The sequence below is a fragment of the Oncorhynchus mykiss genome, chromosome 17 (genome assembly GCF_057628025.1).
Source record: "Oncorhynchus mykiss isolate SJ-2025 chromosome 17, ASM5762802v1, whole genome shotgun sequence".
In the NCBI taxonomy this organism is placed as follows: Eukaryota; Metazoa; Chordata; class Actinopteri; order Salmoniformes; family Salmonidae; genus Oncorhynchus; species Oncorhynchus mykiss.
Genome location: NC_143038.1, coordinates 28,505,996 through 28,524,096, shown reverse-complemented (window position 1 = coordinate 28,524,096; position 18,101 = coordinate 28,505,996). Strand labels below are relative to the sequence as shown.

At 40.4% G+C, this 18,101-nt stretch overlaps 1 protein-coding gene and 1 long non-coding RNA gene across 3 annotated transcripts in view; both read right to left on the bottom strand.

Annotated features, from left to right (window-relative positions):
* Nucleotides 1-6,028: 6,028 nt before the first annotated feature.
* The window catches only part of LOC110493942 (bridging integrator 2), a 60,783-nt gene continuing 48,710 nt past the window's right edge, over nucleotides 6,029-18,101 (bottom strand). Inside the window, exon 12 of one of the 2 annotated variants that reach the window (XM_036949962.2) lies at nucleotides 6,029-6,713. In XM_036949962.2, the coding sequence (XP_036805857.1) occupies nucleotides 6,681-6,713 (33 nt within the window). In that variant the 3' untranslated portion in view covers nucleotides 6,029-6,680. Of the gene's footprint in view, nucleotides 6,714-15,174; nucleotides 16,628-18,101 lie in introns of those variants that run through there. The other variant, XM_036949961.2, reaches the window with a different exon arrangement.
* Nucleotides 10,247-13,860, bottom strand: LOC149975891 (uncharacterized). Its single transcript, XR_016487861.1, has 4 exons — nucleotides 12,035-13,860; nucleotides 11,114-11,841; nucleotides 10,854-10,982; nucleotides 10,247-10,643 (listed from the first exon to the last, which is right to left on the bottom strand). It is a non-coding gene; the product is annotated as an uncharacterized LOC149975891 (long non-coding RNA).

Genomic DNA, 18,101 nt, shown 5'->3' with positions numbered 1-18,101 from the left:
AAGCCACTCCTGCGTTGTCTTTGCTGTGTGCTTAGGGTCATTGTCCTGTTGGAAGATTAACCTTAAGTCTGAGGTCCTGAGCGCTCTGGAGCAGGTTTTCATTAAGGATCTCTCTGTACTTTGCTCCGTTCATCTTTCCCTCGATCCTGACTAGTCTCAGAGTCCCTGCCTCTGAAAAACATCCCCACAGCATGATGCTGGCACCACCATGCTTCACCGTCGGGATGATGCCAGGTTTCCTCCAGACTTTACACTTGGCATTCAGGCCAAAGAGTTCAATCTTGGTTTCATCAGACCAGAGCATCTTATTTGTAATGGTCTGAGATTCCTTTAGGTGCATTTTGGCAAACTCCACGTGGGCTGTCGTGCATTTTACTGAGGAGTGGCTTCCATAAAGGCCTGATTGGTGGAATGCTGCAGAGATGGTTGTCCTTCTGGAAAGTTCTCCCATCTCAGAGGAACTCTGGAGTTTTATCAGAGCTTTGTCACCTCCCCGACCAAGGCCCTTCTCCCCCAATTGCTCAGTTTGGCCAGGTGGCCAGCTCTAGGAAGAGTCTTGATGGTTCCAAACTTCTCCCATTTAAAATGATGGAGGCCACTGTGTTCTTGGGGAACTTCAATGCTGCAGACCTTTTTTGGTACACTTCCCCAGATCTGTGCCTCAACACAAACGTTTCTCGGATCTCTATGGAGAATTCCTCATGGCTTGGTTTTTGCTCTGACATGCACTGTCAAAAATAAGATTTGCAGACTTCTGAGGCTCAGAAATTTAATTTTGAGCTTGGTAATAGTTTGCAGTTGACGTGGACAGCACACCAATGGACATTCAAATGGAGCTGATAGAACTGCAATGTAACAGCACACTGAAGGTTTAGTAGGATTCAGACGGGGCAGACCACTTTCCCACTTCCATCCCAGAAACGATGCCACGGCTCCGCCTACAGGCCGCCCGTATGCTGTGCATGTTTGGTAGCACACCTTTGTGAGCAGCTGTTCTCCGTGATGAAGATAAACAAAAAATCTCACAGATCACATCTCACTGATTAACACCGCTCCATTCTGAGAGTTGCAGCAGCCAACCCAAAGATTGATAAACTTGCATCAAATAAAATAATCCAGGTGTCTTACTCAAGCAGTAGTAAATAGGTAGCTTCAATAGGCCTACAAACCTCCTGGGAGACCCTTACATAGGTTGGACAATTATTTGTATCTATAATTTATGATTGTTTTATGTTTGAATATTACAACCTACCTACATGTTGTTATTTGAAGTTTTGAAACACAAGAGGCATTTTAAACAAATTAAATAAGTTACATTTTATGTCGTAGCAGAATACATGTTTTTAAACAACCCCAAAATATATATATGCCATGTCTGGCCCGCAAATCCATTTTTAAAAAATATGACCCCTGCAGTGATTGAGTTTGACACCCTTGCATAACAATATCTGACCCCACACATGGAAATATACTGTAGCTCAAGGGTACAACATCTCAGCCCTCACTTCTCTAGAGTGAGAATCCATGTTTAATGTTTACCTCATGTTTTACTTTTTCAATCACACATCTTGACTGATTTTCCAGTTGAGGAGACATTAGGTAGGTTCCCTCAACAAACTTTTGCACATTTTCTGTGCAGGTCATCATATTTTTACAATGAACAATCCTATAATCTGAGCAGACCTGCACGTAAAATGTGTATTTGGAATGCACCCTAAAGGCTAAATGAACTGTTCGCCACCACTAACATCATGTATGAATGACACCACCTTTCGGGAGACAATGTTCACAGGAAGATGCTTCCAATTTTTATAAAGACCTCAATTTTTCCAAAGGAGACAATTGTCTGTGAGGGGAGTAGTTGTATAAACAACTGCATAGACACGGCTACAGCCATGTAGGTTAGATTGAATCCAGTCCTTAGTTTAATATCCCATCTCGAATACCTTGGGCATGCATGCAATGTCAGCATCGGTTCAAACTCCAGAGGTCTCTAGGGGACTGTATAAAAACTTATCTGACCATCTATCATATGCCTTGTCGACAAAGTGACATTTCTTAATGGGACCAAACACTAATAAAACACAGTTCTGCTTGCGCAACCTCCATACACCCTTTCCCAAGAGGATTGGGAAGAAAAACTCACAAAACAAGCAAGCAAAACCAAGTATGAGTAAGTGGGGAAAGTAAGACCCCTCATTGAGAAAAGACAAGGAACGGAATGTCGATCCTTTCAGGAGAATATCACCTTTGCCTCTTAACCTCTCAGACCTTTGTGAGAGTACTATTAATAACAGGCTTTCAGTCTATTCTTCTGAGGGGGTTGTTATAGTGTGTGACCCCCTTTTGGCACCTGTTGTTAGAATGGAGTATGCATGTGTGTGTGTGTGTATTCCCAATGGCCAACTGAGAAATAGCCCTGTCGAAAATCTGGCGCTATAAGGGCCAGGGGAGAGGACTAATATTCATGAACTTCATTCTGTGCGTCCATATGTGACCTGCATAGCCAAGAGAAAAATAAAGCAGTCCGTAATGCAGTTGGAAGAGACACACAAAGGAAGTGTTGTTGTTGATGGCATTGCTTCAAATACTCCCTGTTGCACTCTGCTCCCTCTAACAAATTAACACAGCATCGAAAAGAAAAGCTCTCCCCTACTACATGGTTTTACCCTCCCCTGCACTAATAACAACCCAAAGAAGTCATACTCATGATTCCATATTTCCAGTTTAAAGGGATACAGAGACATAAACATGGTGTCCACGAGTTCATCTGATTCCAGGGAAGTAGATACAGGGTCTCATTGCCAAAATCCTGACCTATTCCTTTAACATACTGTATGAAAAAAAGAGGAAACAAGATTGTCAGCCATTGGACAACCTGCGCAACAGGGAAACAGTGAATGGAGCAGATTGTAGTTGAACAAAATGCTTGTTTGATTTTGTGACACTAGATTACCTTGTTGCTTATTAACTTGAGGAACTGCACTTAAAGCAGCAAAATGTAACTTTTTGGGCGACCTGACCAAGTTCACATAAAAATGTGTGTTATAGATCTGTCACTCATTGAAAGCAAGTCTAAGAAGCGGTAGATCTGTTCTATGTGCACTATTTCTATGCTTCCTGCTCCCATGTTTCATTTTTGCCGTGTTTTACTTTCAGTTGTGAACAACAGCTTAAACAGATGAAAATACAATATTTTTTGTTATAGAAATTCTATTTCACACCGGTTTAGATGGTACAATGATTCTCTACACTATACTTGACAGCAGCATACCACCCACTGCTGGCTTGTTTCTGATGCTAAGCAGGGTTGTCCCAGGATGGGAGACCAACTGGTGTTGGAGGGCCAGTAGGATGCACCCTTTCCTCTGGGCTAAATTCCCCAAGGCAGTGGTTCTCAAACTTTTTATAGTCCTGTATCCCTTCAAACATTCAACCTCCAGCTATGTACCCCCTCTAGCACCAGGGTCAGCGCACTCTCAAATGTTGTTTTTTGCCATCATTGTAAGCCTGCCACACACACAGTATACAATACATTTATTAAACATAAGAATGAGTGTAAGTTTCCGTCACAGCCCAGCTCATGGGAAGTGACAAAGAGCTATTATTAGGACCAGTACACAAATAATAATATAATAATAATCAATCATTTTGCTCTTTATTAAACCATCTTGCATTTAAAACCTTATTTGTTACTTGAAAATTGTGAATAACTCACCACAGGTAATGAAAAGGGTGTGCTTGAAAAAATGGCATAACTCTGCAATGTTGGGTTGTATTGGAGAGAGTCTCAGTCATAAATTATTTTCCACACACGGTATGTGCCTGTATTTAGTTTTCATGCTAGTGAGGGCCGAGAATCCACTCTCACATAGGTAAGTGGTTGCAAAGGGCATCAGTGTCTTAACAGCACGATTTGCCAAGGCAGAATACTCTGAGCGCAGCCCAATCCAGAAATCTGCCAGTGGCTTCTGATTAAATAACATTTTCACAGAACCGCTTGTTGCAATTTCGATGAGGCTCTCTTGTTCAGATATCAGTAAGTGGACTGGAGGCAGGGCATGAAAGGGATAACGAATCCAGTTGTTTGTCTCATCCATTTCGGGAAATTACTTGCGTAATTGCGCACCCAACTCACTCAGGTGCTTCACTATATCACATTTGACATTGTCCGTAAGCTTGATTTCATTTGCACACAAAAAAACATAAAATAATGTAAAGACCTGTGTGTTGTCCTTGTTAATTCAGACAGAGAAGAGCTCCAACTTCTTAATCATAGCCTCAATTTTGTCCTGCACATCCTCTCCCCTGTAACTATTCCCCAGGTTGTTGCTGTACATGAGAACGTGTTCTGAGTCAAATTACCCCATAAAATAAGGGTTCATAAATGATAAATGAATAAAACTCGCTTGTTTGGTCATAAACTGACATTAGGCTAACTTTTAGAATTTTGGAAAACAGGAAATAGCTGAGCGATTTTTGCGTATTGCACCTTTAAATCACAGGGCAAAATTGGCAAGGAAATTGATAAGGTGTCTATCGCGGTTATCAACATGCATCCTGTCCTCCAATGGCTTCCTGGAGTTTGGAATAGCTGATTTATTGATGGTAATTGTACTTACCATTGAGGAAGAGATTGTTGCCAAATCCTGTTCTCTGCTTCTAAAGCATTCCAGCAGTCAAAGCCATAGGTCAAACCACATATCACCTCTAATTTATAGACTGTCATTACCACGTCAGTCATTACATCACAAAAACACTGCTGAACATATTCCGACATCATCTTGGAACAGCTGTCACATGGGGATTTCCTTTGCTATTGATCAAGACAACCTAGTCTCCTTCCAGGAAAGCCAGGGCAAAATATAATTCCAGTTCCAAGTCAATCCTAAATATTACTCAAGGTCCCTGACTGTGTCATTGTGGTGACTTCATGTGAATATCTTTGGCCTGTAGCATGCAGAATGAGGTTTACGACACCAACAGGGATTTCAACAGAGCCATGTGTTTTTTGTCCTCATTTGGAACTGAGAAGGCCCCAGGCTCTGCCTCAACTTTTGCTTTTCAAAAGCATTTTGAAAGAAGGCCTACACCCACTCAGCAGCCGATTGTCCTTATTTTGCCCTTTTGTTACAGAATTTCCAAGAAATTTAGTTATGTTTTTAGAGGAACTATTTTGCCCGATTCTTTTATGGGAATTATCCCAACTGATTGACGGTGTATCATCATTGAGGTTGTGTCAGGTCCAAAATGATAAAGGGTTATCCATGTTTGAAGGTACAGTGGTTTCTCCTTTAAAAGTTGCGGGCTTACACTGCGGGACTTAGAGGTATCCGGCTTCATTGCTCCAGACCACCGCAAGGGGGAGTTAGAGCACTCATTATGCATTTGGGTCCCAAGGTTTTCATATGACCAATCATATTGAGTGATTCCAATGACGAATTTGACGCAAGCCATCTGCCGTTGGTGACTTTCTTCAGCAAAGATGGCTGACAAAACATTACAGAAGAAAATGTAAGTTATATAACAAGTCAAATGTTTTTACAATTGACACGAATATGTTAATGTAGAGACTGTGCATATTTTTTTGTCATAAAGTTACTTTCCGAAAATCTCTATTTAGCAAGTTAGCTTGCTAATAACATTAGCCAACGTTATTACATGAGTATGAAATTGTAATTTGTGTTTGTTTTAGGGACTCCTGAGAAAACCAGCAAACCAGGCAGTTGTCTTGTGAAGCAGTGGATGTAAAGAAACTAGCTAGCTAAATTTAGCATTTTTGGCAATGTACAATTGTGTTAGCTTGCCTTGCCTACATTTGCTATGCAGCTGAACATAGCTAGCTAACTATTTATTTGCTTATTGTATAATGGAGGATAAAAATAACTGTATGCCAATGGATATGTAGATATGTACCCTAAAATGTTTGGTGTTACGTACGCCTCTTGGAGGAGGGAACACAACACCCCGTGGAGTGAAAGAGGTATGTGATTCTAGGTGCAGGTAAGGATGACAGAGGCAGAGAATATTACCGTTAACTGGGAATTTATTTCCTTAAGGTAATGTAACGTGCTTCAACACCTGCACTGCTTGCTGTTTGGGGTTTTAGGCTGGGTTTCTGTACAGCACTTTGAGATATCAGCTGATGTACGAAGGGCTACATAAATACATTTGATTTGATTTTGATTAATGTGGGGAAAAGGGGCTGGATGGTCCCCTCTCCTACCTTACCCACGACTTACCTAAACTTAACGCCACCTGAAGCACTAACCAAAATACAGGGGGTGGGCCGCCCAGGTCTTACCTAGTGTGCATAGACAGAGTACATACTAAGGGTATTTGTATGCCCACAGGCCTCTTGCCTAAGCACTCCCAATGTGCCTTCCCCTTCCCCCCTGGGAAGAACTGAAACAGTATAATAGAAACTTAAAGTGCACAATTTCAATAATCAAAAACACAATTCTATTGGCACACACATACCTCAGAAGTAGTGGCTACGAAATACTTTACAACAACACTGTCTCTGAGCAACAACCAACACAGGACATCCAAGAAGCTCTCTCTTCCTGACAAAGGAACACTGTCTTTTCAAGCTGCAGAAGGAGTCGGTAATTGCAGACAGCTGTATCTCCTGACGAGAGGGCGGGATCAGAGCTCCAATCTGCAATGGGGCCGACCAATCAGCTACTTGGGGGAATCCAGGAAGCCATTTCCTGAAATATACACATACACAAACCCACGACACAGAAACTGGGGAACTTAACATTTAGTATAAATATTAGTTCAGAACCTATGAAACTCAGCTATCATAGTTGTTGTATCGACTTCAAGTCTAAATGGCATTAATCTCTTGAAGCTAGGGGGCACTATTTTTATGTTTGGAAAAATAACGTTCCCAAAGTAAACGGCCTATTTCTCAGGACCAGATGCTAGAATATGCATATAATTGACTGATTAGGATAGAAAACACTCTAAAGTTTTCAAAACTGTCAAAATATTGTCTGTGAGTATAACAGAACTGATATTGCAGGCGAAACCCTGAGAAAAATCAAACCAGGAAGTGGCTTCTATTTTTCAAACTCCATGTCCTCCCTTTGCTCCATTTAAAGGGATATCAACCAGATTCCTTTTCCTATCGATTCCTCAAGGTGTCATCAGTCTTCAGACATAGTTTCAGGCGTTTATTTTGAAAGATGAGCCAGAAAGATAGCATCGCGTCAGGTGGTCACATGAGTTTTGCTCGCGCAACAGAGTTTGGAAGGCTATTGTTTTTCCCTCTCCTATTGATAAAAACATTTGCGGTTGATATATTATCGATTATATATTTTAAAAACAACCTGAGGATTGATTATACAAACGTTTGACATGTTTCTGTGGACATTACGGATATTATTTGGAATTTTTGTCTGCGTTGTCGTGACTGCTCTTTCCTGTGGATTTCTGAACATAACGCGCCAAACAAACTGAGGTATTTTGGATATAAAAATAATCTTTATGGAACAAAAGGAACATTTGTTGTGTAACTGGGAGTCTCGTGAGTGAAAACATCTGAAGATCATCAAAGGTAAACGATTCATTTGATTGCTTTTCTGATTTTCGTGACCAAGCTACCTGATGCTAAGTGTACTTAATGTTTTGTCATGCGATCGATAAACTTATACAAACGCTTGTATTGCTTTCGCTGTAAAGCATAATTTTAAAATCTGAGACTACAGGTGGATTAACAAAAGGCTGAACTGTGTTTTGCAATATTGCACTTGTGATTTCATGAATATAAATATTTTAGGTAATATTATTTGACTGTGGGGCTATGCTATTCAGCGGTTGCTGATGACAATTATCCCGCTTAAGGGATGGGTAGCGTCAATAAATTTTTAATGAAGCCTATGGATTGAGTACAATATAATAACTTTATTGTGCCATGCATGCAAGTCCTATAAAACATTTTTTAATATATTTTTTTAATATAACCTTTATTTAACCAGGTAGGCCAGATGAGAACAATATCTCATTTACAACTGCGACCTGGCCAAGATAAAGCAAATCAGTGGGACACAAACAACAACACAGAGTTACACATGGAATAAACAAACATACAGTCAATAACACAATAGAAAAGTATATATACAGTGTGTGCAAATGAGATAATATAAGGGAGGTAAGGCAATAAATAGGCCATAGTGGCAAAATAATGACAATTTAGCAATTAAAGACTGGAGTGATAGATGTGCAGAAGATGAATGTGCAAGTAGAGATACTAGGGTTCAAAGGAGAGAGAAAAAAATAACAGTATGGGGATGAGGTAGTTGGTTGGGCTATTTACAGATGGGCTATGTACAGGTGCAGTGATATGTGAGATGCTCTGACAGCTAGTGCTTAAAGTTAGAGAGGGGGATATGAGTTTCCAGCTTCAGTGATTTTTTAAATTCATTCCAGTCATTGGCAGCAGAGAACTGGAAGGAAAGGCGGCCAAAGGAGGAATTGACTTTGTGGGTGACCAGTGAAATATACCTGCTGGAGCACGAGCTACGGATGGGTGCTGCTATGGTGACCAGTGAGCTGAGATAAGGCGGGGCTTTACCTAGCAAAGACTTATAGATGACCTGGAGCCAGTGGGTTTGGCGACGAATATAAAGTGAGAGCCAACCAATGAGAGCATACAGGTCGCAGTGGTAAATAGTTTATGGGGCTTTGGTGACAAAACAGATGGCACTGTGATAGACTGCATCCAATTTGTTGAGTAGAGTGTTGGAGGATATTTTGTAAATGACATCGCCCAAGTCAAGGATCAGCAGGATAGTCAGTTTTACGAGGTTATGGTTGGCAGCATGAGTGAAGGATGCTTTGTTGCAAAATAGGTAGCCGATTCTAGATTTAATTTTGGATTGGAGATGCTTAATGTGAGTCTGGATGGAGAGTTTACAATCTAACGAGAGACCTAGGTATTTGTCACAACCGTCCAGAGTAGTAATGCTGGATGGGCGGGCAGGTGCGGGTAGCGATCAGTTGAAAAGCATGCATTTAGTTTGCATTTAAGAGCAGTTGGAGGTCACGGAAGGAGAGTTGTACGTTATTGAAGCTCGTCTGGAGGTTAGTTAACACAGTGTCCAAAGAAGGGCCAGAAGTATACAGAATGGTGTCGTCTGCGTAGAGGTGGATCAGAGAATCATCAGCAGCAAGAGTGACATCATTGATGTATACAGAGAAGAGAGTCGGCCTGAGAATTGTTCCCTGTGGCATCCCCATAAAGACTGCCAGAGGTCCGGACAACAGGCCCTCCGATTTGACACACTGAACTCTATCAGAGAAGTAGTTGGTGAACCAGGCGAGGCAATCATTTGAGAAAACAAGGCTGTTGAGTCTGCCAATAAGAATGTGGTGAGTCGAAAGCCTTGGCCAGGTCGATGAAGACAGCTGCACAGTATTGTCTCTTATCGATGGAGGTTATGATATCGTTTAGGACCTTGAGCGTGGCTGAGGTGCACCCATGACCAGCTCGGAAACTAGATTGCATAGTGGAGAAGGTACGGTGGGATTCGAAATAGTCGGTGATCTGTTTGTTAACTTGGCTTTCGAAGACCTTAGAAAGGCAGGGTAGGATAGATATAGGTCTGTAACAGTTTGGGTCTAGAGTGTCTCCCCCTTTGAAGAGGGGGATGACTGTGGCAACTTCAATCTTTGGGGATCCCAAACGATACGAAAGAGAGGTTGAACAGGCTAGTAATAGGGATTGCAACAATTGCGGCAGATAATTTTAGAAAGAGAGGGTCCAGATTGTCTAGCCCGGCTGATTTATAGGGGTCCAGATTTTGCAGCACTTTCAGAACATCGTCTATCGGCTGATACATGTACTGTAGTTATTACCACGCATGAGATCCCCCATATTGTAGCCTGTACATTGAATATATTCACTGATCATGTACTCTTCCTTGGCAAATTTTTCAGTCATATCCAATACCAGGTGTGTCAAACTCCATTCTTTGACTGATGCTGTGTCTGCATGTATGTATTACAATTATACCCTTCAACAGTGTTTACCACTCCTGCTCCTGGGACATCAATGATTACACATTGTAACTATGCAATAGACTAGAAACAAGATTTAAGTCAAGGCTGATTTGTAATTCATATATACAGAAAAAACAGTACACTACACTTCCTATTTATATCTAACTCCCTTCATCCGCATTAATCTGAGGACACAGGATAGGTGTAGAATTTCAATGAGATACTTAATTTCAACCAGTGGAGAATGTGAAACGCTTTATTGAAGGTTCATTATCCAGGTGTTATAAATACATAATACATGCATTATAAATATTATAATTGTAATATTGTATTATAAATGCAAGTTCAATATGTACTTCAATGCACGTATGGTATGCATTATAAAAAAAAGCGGAACAAAGAGGAGGTGGGGAGAGAGGTGTAGAAGACAGAAAAGGAAAGAGTTAAAACAGAGGAGCAGGGAAGACAGCATATGATTCATGAATTATAATATTCTCTCAGTTCATTACAATTACATGGTGTCTCTAGCAGTGTCTCCTAACCAGCCTTGGGCTCCCAGTCGGCCCGAAGGTTATCTTAAGAGCGGGTGAGGTGGCGATGACGGGACTGGCTTCCTCTCTCACATCAAAACATACCTGCCGACGAGAGACAGATGGATAGAGAGAGCGCATGATTAAGCTTTGCTTTTTTTATTCTAACACTGTCAGTCATCATAATTATTAGGAGGTGAAATGCAAAACTGACCTTGGATTATTAACTCTGGGACTACTACATCTCTATCTGTATTTCAATGTTAAGCATCTGTTAATAATACTTCCTGTTGACCCGAGAAAGTGACCTCTCACCTATGATCATGCTGTGCCCTCTGTGTCAGCCAGTTCAGATGCATGAGGGGTTCACCAACACAGCTGATATAACTGTGTGTGTGTAATCTCACCTGGTGTCGACACTAAGTGGCTACAGAGTACTTTATGCTGAAAAACAGACACATGAGGACAAACAATAGAAGATAATGTCATTATTAGACTTTTACGTTACCACATAACAAATGAATACATAAATACCACTTGAAGCTGGTGGTGAGGTGTCCGGTTCGCCTCCGTACTTAAAAAGGTTATTATTCCAACTCTCTGTGAAATGCTGCAGATCTGCCCGGTACGAGGTAGGATCATATATCCCACACAGAAGAGGTGGATAGAATTCGACAGGTCAAGGTAGCCTTCTTCCTCCAAACTGTGCAGCAAATTGTAGTACTGACATGTCACAGCACTCCAAACATCTATCCATAAGCGTTTCACTCTAACAGAGAGAAAGAAAAGGTTTTGTGGCGGACACACACACACACACACACCTAATCTCTGTGGTCCTGTGGTCTTCCTCCATGAATAGTGAACACTGAGGTTGGTCTGAGGTTATAGAAATACAAGTTGTGTGTGCCTCTGTGAGTGGTTACTGACTACATGTGACACAGACACCTATCCGAGTGTACCTGAAACATTTAAATATAGAGTGCTGTGTCTCACCTCTTGTTTATTGGTTATTGAAATCATGACTTGGCAGCAACAGGGGCTTGATAGTCCAGTGAAACTGGCTAAGTGTTTATGTGGTGTAAATCGGAAAATTAGCAGTTTTTTTAAAATGAATGCATGTGAGACTAGTTCGATGTACAACAAGACAGGCAGAGCGGAAGAGAGAAAAAGAACACAGAACAGTTAAGTTACCTTTGGTTATGGACACTTTTGCCAGCAATAAAGCTTCCACGGCCTGTTCCTCGGACAGTGAAAGTAAATCTGGCAATACCTACATTTTCGACCCCTTGGAACAGCTCGCACTCTGAAAGTAAAGAAAATTGCTTATTTTTTTGTGATATGAATAAAATAACTGAGATATGACCGTTTACATGACCGTTCAATCTAAAGCAATATATGTCATTTTCAGAATATGTCAGTACAGCACCAGACTAGTATTAAGGTTGTTCATTAGGTGATGGGAAATATGCTAATTGCATACAAAACAATATACTTACCTTCCTTGAAAATCCATCTATACCGCCAAAGATGACAATGTTGTAGCTTGAAAAAAACATTGGAATTAAAAGAGAAATGTTTAACCTATTTCATTATATGTATTACCTCATTTATGTATTACCATACATCATTTCAAATTAGTCTACGAATAAGTAATGATACCTGCACCATCTACATGCTGCAATGACTCCCTAAATATTCGCCATTGTACATTGCTTGGAGACTTCCTTTGACCATTCTAAAGCCTGCATGGGGCATCCTTGCCGTAATGGCCCTGACTTTCTGGTCTAACTCTTCATCTGACATATCAGAATAGCATTCCCTGACAGACATATTGTGTTCTTTCATCCTGTAAAAAAAGCTAACTGTTACACTGTCATGAAATATGATTATATATCGACTATGAAACAAATAGGACATGGCCTGCTTATGAGTTGCCATGAAAGAAAGTTAGATGAATTCAACTGAAAATGGCGAGAACAGGCGTTCGTAGCAAAATGTTTTTGGTTAGCCTGAGAATAATAATTGCATGATTTATCATTCTATGGTATGTATGTATCGACATAATATAATAGAATGTTATGAACCGACACTGAATTGTATGAGCTAACTACTAGCTATGTAGAAGTTGGACAGAAGAATGCCCAGTGCTGCTTACCTGAGATGCCGTCATCACACAGTCCTTCGTAGGTGTCCGCTATGACTTCCATTGTGTCGGAAAAAAAGTCTGAACACTCATAAAATGGCCAAAATGGAGGGTGGTTGATAGCGAAACTAAGTTTTGTTTGCAAATATATTTTTTGTTCTCAAAATATTTTTGGTGGAATAAAATGCATTAAGCTTTGCGCTCTAATACAAACATATTAGATTGCAAAAGACTTTGAAACCTCGTTTTTGCTTTCAGAACAATTATTGTTGATTGAAAAAAGGTTTTGCTCTTGACAAAAAGACACAAATGTACCTCCATAGCATATAGCAATTTGCCTGTGAATAACCAGACCTTAATACAAACTTGCTATGCAGAATTCTTGACGCACAACTGAAGATGCTGCCATATCCTGCATGCACGCCCACAAGTGAGCCACTCAGGCAGAGAATAACACGTGGAAGAGGGTGAGGAACGAGATGGGAGTAACAACAATTTGTTGCAAGTTGGGGAGGGGGGCTAATAGCTGAACATTAGACTATTCAACCTTTACTGAAGAATAGTCTAATAGCCGAGCTAGGTGTGAACCCCCCTCCCCCTCCCTATCACAGACCAGAGCATTGATTATGCTTTTGGGTCCCAATGCACTACTGTGTATCGAACTGACAATGAATGGGCAATATCAACCAAATAATAAACTGGTAATTGTGCATGACTTCAAATGAAACAAGCAGGGAGAAGGGTTTCGAACCCTCAACCTTCTGGCCCGAAGTCCAGCACGCTATCGACTGCACCAAAGCATGCTCAAGCCTCAGAGTCGATAGAGTGCGCCTCGCAGTAGCTTGCTACTCAATGTAATAAAGTAATGACTTTTCAAATAAGTTACCTTATACATTATGTTGGCTGACAATTTGCTAGCTACGCTGTCCTTACAAACCACATAGCATATCATTACAGCAGCATGTACCGGTATGTTAGCTATCTACCTAATGTTAGTAGTTATACATCAAACTTGCCACTATATTAACTATAGGCTAACTACCCAACGTTTATTGACTTGATTATTCTCGTCATTCTTAGCTTAGCTAAATGGTGTAGTCGTTGTTCGTTCTCAATGGACATTCGGGTGCTTTCGCAAATTCACTCTGGCTATTTACTCCGATTCAGAGCACTCTCATCTGAGTGTACCGGAGCGCAGAATAATGAATTTATGAGCGCTCAACACCCATTGAATATGGCCGGTGTCAGTAAACATCGGCAAAAAGTGCAATTAAATTGTTTCCAACAGCACAGTTACAGTCACCAACGCTCTGGATAACACAAAAAATGGCCTAACCAGCTCTGCTAGGGGGAGTAAAATGGTCAGAGTGGTCTCATTTGTGTCTCGAGGTAGCTAGCAAGCTAGCCAATGTTAGCATGGGTGCTTGACTGCCATTGTAAGGCCAGAACGCTCAAATCAACTCTACTCCTCGGCACGAATGTCCAGTGTGCGCTCCGAGAGCAAAACGGTCTGAATTTACAAACTGACAACTGAATTTATGAGCGCAGGCAATCCAAATTGAATTTAACTAGGCAAGTCAGTTAAGAACAAATTCTTATTTACAAGGACAGCCTACTCCTTCCTCCCTGTCGGGAAATTGAACCCCGGTCTCCCATGTGCCATGCCCGCACAACACAGCGATTCTTTAGCTAAATAGCCCAGTACTGTACTGCCGACCGTCACGCTGTACAGCGCCATATTTTCCATTCCATCCTAACAGAAACCCAGAGGGTTTTTTGTTTTTCTTGGAAAAGAAACACCATAATATTAATCAAATTAATTAATCAAGTACCAGTCAAAAGTTTGGACACACCTACTCATTCTGTAAGGTTCTGCATTTACTTTCTTAGTCAACCTTGTGTTCTGTTTCATTGTGTTCTTGAATGTAGCCCTGTTTCTGTGTTCTTGAACATAGCACTGTCTTTCATTTTTGTTAATTGTTTTCACCTGTGTTAGTTACTTGTGTTAGTTCCTGTGTTGTTTTGACTCTACTAAGCCTTTTCCTAGCTCGTTTGTGAGACCCAGTTATAGTCTTCAGTCCTAGTTTTGATTCACCTGCCTGTTTGCCTACCTGTGTATGACCATTGCCTGCGACCAGAATTCCTGCCTTCTGCGAAGGCAAAATAAACACCTGCCGAAACTACACCCGTTTCTCCCTCAGTATACATTCCAGGATTTGTTGTTATTTTTTAAATGTTCTACATTGTAGACTATGAAATAAAATATGGAATCAGTAAAGAACAAATTCTTATTTACAAGGGCAGCCTACTCCTTCCTCCCCGCCAGGGAATTGAACCCAGGTCTCCCTCCGTGCCCGAATTCTGTAGTACAGGCATGGCCTACTCTCCCTTATGTAGGTAATTAGGCACTTTCCTATGTTTACTACAGTATGTATTGTAGACTATGTTTCATTGTCAGACTGCACATTAGCCTAATAAACAAATGCAGGTGGCTTATATCTTCTAAATACTTTATTATCCAAATGTAAAAGCATATACAGTACTGTATTTATTCAGCATATTTATGCTTTCTTTAATAAACTAATGATAAATACTCTTTCAAAATGCATGTGTTGATTTAGTTATGGATCCATAACGAATTATTATGGGAAAAAATATCACTGATTTACAGAAATATTGTAACAAAGTTGTCTAATGAAGGCAAACCATTTAGAATCCTTCAATCTTCCTATGCTGTAGCCTACTTCCGACCGTCATGTACAGCGCCATATTTTCCATTCCATCCTAATGGAAACCCTGAGGGTTTCGTTTTTCTCAGAATAAAAACACCATAATATTAATCAAATTAAGCCAATTTAAAAAAAAATCAATCCCATATTCTATGTTATTACAAAAAATGTTTTAAATTCTCTGGTAAGGCCAATATGGAAGACTATCAAACACTTCTCAAAGATGCCCTCTGGTGGTCAAACTAGCACTAGCTTGCATTAACAGAAAAAATGGCTGACAATTAGATAACGTGCCACAGAATGCTGCAGCAGCCCGCAAGCTGTGCTGGAGTATGACGCAATTTTTAAATGAGCAACCACTGTAGGGCATTGGGATGTATAAAGTTGATGCTAATATAGCTTCAAAATCACTGCAAAAAACATGGAAAAGCATCTCAAGTGGAAAAGGCTTGTCTCTGTAGTTTAAGTGTTAGACCACTACCGCCATCATGCGTTGTAAAGTGTGATACACAGGTGCTTGACTACTTAGGGCAGGGTTTCCCAAACTCTGTCCCCGGGACTCCAAGGAGTTCACGTTTTTGTTTTTGCCCTAGCACTACACAGCTTATTCAAAAACCCAAACTTTTTGGGGTCCCGACGACCAAGTTTGGGAAACGTTGACTTAGGGGCATATGGAAAAGTAAACTGCCCTAAAAACAACACATGAAACCCATTTTAGACAGAATGGTAAGTATGCTGAAATATAGCTTTTCTTTCTTACTGCTCTTTGAACAACACCTCCACTGCTCTCACACTTAACTTTATTAAACTATACATCTTTCATCGGCATCAATACAATAAGGGGTTCTATGCATTTCAGTTTCTAGACTTACACAATAACAATACAAACAAGGGCAAAATACTGTAGATTAGACAATCATGTGTTAACAATTCAGAACATTCTGCAAAAATCTCTCGGTAGGTGTGAAACTCATCAGTATCTACCAACAAGTTGCGACATGGAAGCATGTGAGTAATAATCACATGGGGCTTGTGTTCCTTTTTTTCTCTCTCATTTTTTAAGATGTCCTCCACACCATCTTGGTCCATTGCCATTTTGTGTGCAGCTGTGTCATGACAGCAGGAAACAAAAGGCCACCATTGGCTCATTCTGAATCTGATAGATCTCCCTGCTGGATACAGGCCTTCTCCCTCACCCCCTTCGCTATGCTTTCCTGCTGTAGTGGGTAAGGGTTAACAAAAAACACACAACCATGTTATTCACATTTTAGTAGAGATCAGGGCCCATATTCATAAAGTGTCTCAAATAGGTGTGCTGATCTAGGATCAGGTCCCACCTATCATTCATTATGATCTTAAAGGCAATAATTATCCTAGTTCAGCAATTCTACTCAGACGCTTTGTGAAAACAGGCCCGGTTCTGCTATCCTGGTAAAAAGGGAACTCTAGAGAAACTCTCGTAATTTACATGTATTTGGTGCACATTGACAAGCACATTTGAAGTGACATGCATATGGGCAAACTGTTATCAACTTCGGTGTCACTGAAACTAGGGCAGTCTGATGCACAGTGCTAAGTTAAGACAGTAACCTTCAGTATTACTTACTTAGCATTCCTATTTGGAACTTACGCTACACCAAGGAGCAGTGTTGCGCTTGGTTACTTGAAAAAGTAATATTAGTCGTTACATTTAACAAAAGTAAAGCGTTACTTTCCACACAAAGCAATATTGTAAAGTATTGCCTTTTTACTAATAATATGTGACCTGTTTCAGGAAGCGAGGCATATATCGCACTTCACAGGAGAGGCATTTGAACGCAAAATGCGTTTTTGGGCAGAAATGCCTTCTGGAACATGTGAACTTTCATGTGTCTTAATAACAAACTTGTATTACATCTGTAAATACAAATAATATTATTACTTTGCGTTACTTCATCTGTGGAGCTGCTTTTACTGTGCTAGTCTACAAGTGCTACACTATACAGTGCCTTCAGAAAGTATTCATACCCCTTGACTTATTCCATATTGTTATTACAGCCTGAATTCAAAATGTATTTAATACATTCTCATTGACATATTCATACCCCTTTGCTATGACACTCCAAATTCAGCTCAGGTGCATCCAATTTCCTTTGATCATCTTTGAGATGTCACTACAACTTCATTGGAGTCCCACCGGTCACCAACTGACCTAGATATTGTGTGTATGTACTGATATGTAGGCTGGGTGACTTATTACATTTATTTATTTCAGTCCTTGACTAATAATGTTCTGTACAATGTATTATGTCATGTTTCATCTGGACTCCAGGAAGAGTAGCTGATGCTTTTGTAGTGGCTTATGGGGGATTCTAATAAATACTAAATACAATTGGTTGGATATGATTTAGAAATAAACACACCTGTCTATATTAGGGTTGTCACGGTACCAGTATTGCGATACAAGGAAGTCAGGAAGCAAAACATGAAGCAGACTCAATTTCTTGAGAAAAACAGTCCTAATCGGAAAAAAGCCGATATTGTCACCTAGTCTTATTTGTTTCCTTTGCAAGCTATAGCACACTATTTCACAAAAGTAGGTGTTAAAGGACCCTAGAGTTAAGTCTGCTTTGTGTTTTCTTTTTTTGCTACATCTGGTATCGTAGTATCGCAATACTGGTATCGCGACAACAGTAGTCTATATAAGGCCCC